The sequence below is a fragment of the Mytilus edulis genome, chromosome 6 (assembly GCF_963676685.1).
Source record: "Mytilus edulis chromosome 6, xbMytEdul2.2, whole genome shotgun sequence".
Classification (NCBI taxonomy): domain Eukaryota; kingdom Metazoa; phylum Mollusca; class Bivalvia; order Mytilida; family Mytilidae; genus Mytilus; species Mytilus edulis.
The window spans coordinates 23,234,756-23,240,755 of NC_092349.1; the positions used below are offsets into that span (position 1 = coordinate 23,234,756).

The 6,000-nt window shown below is 27.8% G+C and overlaps 1 protein-coding gene across 23 annotated transcripts in view; it reads left to right on the forward strand.

The window, feature by feature from the left end:
- Positions 1 to 6,000, forward strand: part of LOC139527368 (nucleolar protein dao-5-like) — a 60,870-nt gene extending 54,870 nt beyond the window's left edge. For all 23 annotated transcript variants that reach the window (XM_071322761.1, XM_071322771.1, XM_071322766.1 and 20 more), the window contains one exon: positions 3,019 to 6,000. Coding sequence is in view for 8 of the 23 variants with exons in the window: in XM_071322766.1 (XP_071178867.1) it covers positions 3,019 to 3,056 (38 nt within the window). In the remaining 15 variants the exon portion in view is untranslated. The remainder of the gene's footprint in view (positions 1 to 3,018) is intronic.

Here is a 6,000-nt window from a genome sequence, read left to right on the forward strand (position 1 = left end):
AAAAGTCATTATTTATGCATTTTCAACATTGATGTTTTATTCTACACCCACTTTATTTAAAGATAAGTGGGTATTGCTACTGTCTTTTTCTCACCTGCCCTCTCCTTATTTCAATACTGGTTGACCAACTCTTCAGTACATACATATTTATATAATTTCAATTTATTATCGCCGAGAATGTGCGCCGAGAATGTGCATGACCTACCCTATTAATTATTTAATGCTACAATTTTTGTTTGAAAGTATGTTAAATATTGAAATGAATGCATCTATAAGAGAACAAAATAATTCTTAATTTTATTATAAGTATTGATTACATATACATGATATAGCATGCATTTTAAATATTTAAAAGTTTCTGTTGCATTATTGCTGAATTGTTGTGTCTAGTTCTGACTTAAAAAAGTGTTTTGAAATATAACCTAAATGACTAAAACATGAGGTGAAGTAAAACTCCATGAAATTGAATAAGACTGGTACAACAGCTTTACATTTCACCAAGAAAAATGTATTCAACTAAATATTGTTATAGATGAAATATAGGAACTTGATTAAGAAAATGAGAAACAAAATTAATTACACAAGGTTGTTTTATTCTATATTTTATATCCAAGCTGCCGGATTTAATGAAAAATTGATACACAATAGTTTTGACCTTCTGCAACAGTTACATAATCTGAGAAATGTCATAGTTATTTATCAAGGTGTTTTGTTTTTCTTTCATCTTTGAAGGTCATATTTGTTTTTCTTTGTTCTTCAAGTTATGTTTATTGAATTATATTATCAATTGATAATCCCGATATGGAAATTTTATCTGATCTGAGTTTGATTAATTTTAAATCAAATTTTTTTTTAATTTCAAGTATTTTAAGTGCTGTGTTATTTTGCTTTTGTATTTAATTTCAAAGTCATTATTGAAAATTTGTATTGTAAACATAATCTACCGTGCAAATAATTATCCTGTCTATTTGAGTCTAGATTTTGTATTTTAATATTTCAAAAATTATTGTTAAAATACTGATCTTAAAATTAAGAATTGAGTTGAGAGTAATAGTTATCAAAGGTACCAAGATTAAAATTTAGTACGCCAGACGCGTGTTTCTTCTACATAAGACTCATCAGTGACACTCATATCAAAATATTTATTAAGCCAAACAAGTAAAAGTTGAAGAGCATTGAGGATCCCAAATTCCAAAAAGTTGTGCCCAATACGGCTAAGTTAATATGGATAAGAAAATCCTTAGTTTTTAGAAAAAATAAAAGTTTTGTAAACAGGAAATTTGTATAAAATGACCATACAATGAATATTCATGTCAACACCGAAGTGCTGACTATACTGGGCTGGTGATAACCTGGGGGACGAAACTTCCACCAGCAGTGGTATCGACTAAACCTTAATTAATTTTTTTTAAATACAAATTAATATAAATACCTTTTGGTTGAATCTGATATTGTCTGAAAATCCATGTAAATGTGTAATTCCACTAATAAAAACACAAAGTTGAATGGTTGAATGCTTATCATCAAGTATAACCTGCAGCATTCTCATTTGCTTGACCCATCCCAGGGACCTGGTTAATGACTAACATTAAATCTTTTTGTATTTTTACTTGTAGAAGTTTGAAGTTTGAATTTGAGTGGCATCACTTTTACTGTTCCTAGAGTTATGCCCCTTTATAATGTTATATATTTGCACAGGGGCATCATCTGTGTCCCATGAACACATTCTCGATTTATTTACTTTAAACATTTGATGTTGGTTAATACAATTGAGAATGAAAATGGGGCATGTGTCAAAGAGACAACAACCTGACCATAGAGCAGACAACAGCAGAAGGTCACAAACAGGTCGTCAATGCAGCGAGACATTCCGGCACCCGGAGAACATTATTTACTCATTGACAAACTGTATGGACACATGTCTTTTGATTAGACTGTATGCTATCAGCTAGATGTCTTTCCGATTGGTGTGTCCTTTGAATGATGTCTCATTACCGATATCGGATATCCAACTTCTTGAAATTTTATCTGAACTTCAATCTGTAAGGCCTCTTCCTACCTATTTTATGTATTGTCAGTGTGTTCTCTTCCTGAATATGACTGAAATATTTGCCACCTGATGTTAAGCAATTAACAATCAATCATTCATTGAAATGATAAGAAAAAGTAGGATCTAATATCATCTAGTAGGGTTTTTATCAGGATCACATATCATCTAGTGGGGTTTTTATCAGGATCACATATCATCTAGTAGGGTTTTTATCAGGATTTTAAACTTGAGAGTAAATTTTGCTGGTTATATTGACTAGTGGTTTACATATGTTTGCTGTTTCAATGAATTTAGCATTGATGAAATGAACAATAGATAGAGAAAGACTAAGTTAAACTAGAATAATGGAGATTTTTCATTTTTTTTTAAATATTTTTTTCTTCATTAATCCTCTTCTATACTTTTCATTGATTTTAACTATAGCTATGTCCCTTCTTTCTGCATGAATTTATACCATGTTTCAATGATATAAATAACTGTATTGTAATTTAAAATGTTTGGATATTTTTTTTTATCAAAAGTGCTAGTCAAGCAAAACAAAAACAATTGTCTGCCAAGTCTGAAAAAGACATTTTTTTTTTAGATGCAACAAAACTTTCCAAATTCAACAAGACAATTTTATTTTGACCAATAAATCAAATCCTAGAAAAGTTAAAATATTTGCAATTACTTGTTAATGGCATTCTTTCAAGTGAGTGAACTTTGAACTTATTATTTGTTTGTCTGTTATTTAGTCAGAACTGATGTTACAAATGACATACGGTTCAATTAAAGTTCTAACTATTAAACAATATTTTTTTTTTAAATAACATGATTAAAGCTAAACAGATATGATTGAAAACCATGATTTTTTTTTAGAAAACAACCATTAAATTCTTCTTAAGATGATTTTTTTATGAAAGTTGCAGAAATTTAAAACATTTAAAAAAAACAGATTATTTTCATGCATTTTTTTTTTCTCATTTCAGATTCTGGACTTTTAGCATCAAGAAAGACAACCAAGTGATAATTTAATTTATTAGTTTCTGCAAAGCAACATTTAACATGTCCTTGATAAGGGTCACATGTATCTATAAAATATCATACATTTAGATGTCCTTGATCAGGGCGACACATATCTATATAAAATATCAAACATTTATCAACAATACATGTATCATTATGGACATGTAATGTCTAGAAAGTAGCTATGTTTTATATTGTTTATCAACTTTTTTTGTTATTTTTTATTTTTTTTTCTGAAAATTTATCTCACTTTGTTTAAGGTCAAACAAAAAAAAATGTTTTTTTTTATGTGTTTGACAAATAGATGGTATAAGAATACCACTTTCATTTCATTAAATTTTCCCTTTAGGATATTGTGCAGGTCACATATGTTATGAATATTTAATGGGAAAAAGTGTATTCATCAAATGTTCATGTATTCATAAATACAGTCAAATATTTTATAACATTGTTCAGATTTTTTTCTAAAATATCAACTGAGTATCAAATTTAAACTTTTACTTTCAGTAAAATTGTGAAAACAAAAATTCAGAAATCTAAATATATCTCTTAACCAACAATATTGCAATGTTTCTGTGATAAAAAACAAAATTTATGATATTATATTTCAATGGGCATATATCTGATATCTATATTTTGAAATATTACTTGTCTAAAAAAACGCTTATTGAAATATTGCTAGGTAATTTGCATTTTTTTTTTCAAATAATGTTAAATACTGGTTTTGCAAAGTATGGATGAAAATGCTTTTTCTGTCTTTTATTAATAAGAGATCAATTAGTGCTTTTTAACACATGCCACTTAATTGTATATGTTTTTAACTAATATTTATCCAATGATTAAATATGTCTTATCAAAGCTTTTTGAAAATAAAAGAAAGCCAAATGTTTTGTAATATTTCAGTTGAGTCTGAATGAAGTTATTTGTCTTCACTTATTAAAAATGACCACTATTTAATAGCTTATTGAGACTGCTGTTATGTTTAGATTATTACTTTTACGAATTAACATTCCAGGGAGTTTTCCCCTTATTACAGGGTTTATGATAAAAGTTCTGTATATAAATGATAAAAATGATATATTTTTATGCACAAATAGTGCCGTTGCAATAATAAACACATGTTCATTCCAAATCATAATGTTCTTGGTTCAGGGCTAAGAATTGAACAAACCATTCCATTTAAAATTTAACTTGAAAATTGATGTTTATACATTTTGTTTGTTATTATCGTTTTAGTATTGTTTTTTTTTTCATTAGCTCTATGTATAATACCCGAGATATAAAACTGCAAAGTCAGTATGATATGGAGTCCCTAATTATACATTGTTTCCTATTATTCCTCTCAAACTATTAGATGCTAAAAAATAACTTTTTTTACCTTCTTTTAGTGGATTCACTTATGGTGATCTAAATGTATATTGATATTGAATCTTGGTTCATTACACATATGTTTACCATCAATTTTGAGGTAGAAGGAGGTAAAAGAAGTTTTGTGGAATATTTTGAAGTGGTTCTTGCTTGACCATGGCAGATTTATGTATGGCTGTAATGTAATGTTTCCCATCTTGGATATTATATATGTTTATTTGTCTGTGTAAAGGTACAAACATTCCTTAAGTAAATAGTAGTGCTTGCATAGTTATGTTTTTAATTCCTGACTATATATTTTCGTTATCGATTATAGATAAAAAGCATTGAAAAATATTTGATTCAACTTGGTGATTTTTAATTTCCTTGTCAAATTTCTTATGCATATTGAAAATCATCTTCCTATTTAATTTCACTTTAGTAACACTCAAATGTTACCTGATATGAGCCCATCATGGCTATCTTTTCTGCAAAGTGTAAAAAATAAACGGTTTAGTTTTGTTTCTGTAATTACAAGTATCTTTTTGATGTAAAAATAATAATAATGAAGTGATTTTCCCCATAACTTAATAATTTTTACTCTGTATAATACAATTAAATATGAGCTGGTATTACTTTTTTTTCATATAACTTGTTATTTATTTATAGATATTTCTTTCTTGTTTGTATGACAGTATTTTATTCTTTGTAGTATTAAAGTCTATTTCTCAGATTATAAGTAACCTACATTTATTCTCTATTTCTAATGTGTTGACCTCTCCTCCAAATTTTGGACCTATTAGTATTTTAGCATTTAAAACTTGCCAAAATACACCATAGAGATAATTATTATTACAATTTTCATTGTAAAGTTACAATGATCGTGATTTATGTAGAAATTATTGTTTATTTAATTCAGATAGATACTATTAATACATTCCTAAGAAGTTTAAATGATTTGAAATGGAATATGATATAATTTTTGATATATATAATTTGTTATCGAAGTGAATTATATAGCTATAAAGCTTAATTATTTTCATGAATCACATTGCTGTTCTTTTGCTTGCTATTTTATAATATAAAAAGCTGTAGATAACTCCTGTCTCAAACTAAAAACAATATAGCCATGGAATGGGCTTTTACTAATGATATATATGCCAAATGTATATGTTAATTAGTTTGACAATGATTTCACACCGTGTTAGGAGTAAGATTTGAGCCGACACCCTACAGTTAACGTAAATTCCCAATGTCTATAGATTCGGTGCATATATCTTCAGTTTTATTTAATGAATTGAATTTACCTATTTGAAATAGAAACCTGCATCCAGGTAATTTGTAAATACACATTTTGGAAGACACACTGTTGTGTCAGTGAAAACTGTGATAGTGAGATTATAGGCATGGTACAGTATATCAAAAGCAAGAAAAACTGAGGAACTGATGAAGTCCTTTTGGGTGTCGACTCAAATGATACAGTTACAGTGTTGATTTGTAGTACTAGATTAAGCACATAAACAGAGATATTTATACACTTGTTTGTACAGCTGTCTCTATTGTTTATCATTTATACAATAAATTTACTCTATTTACAA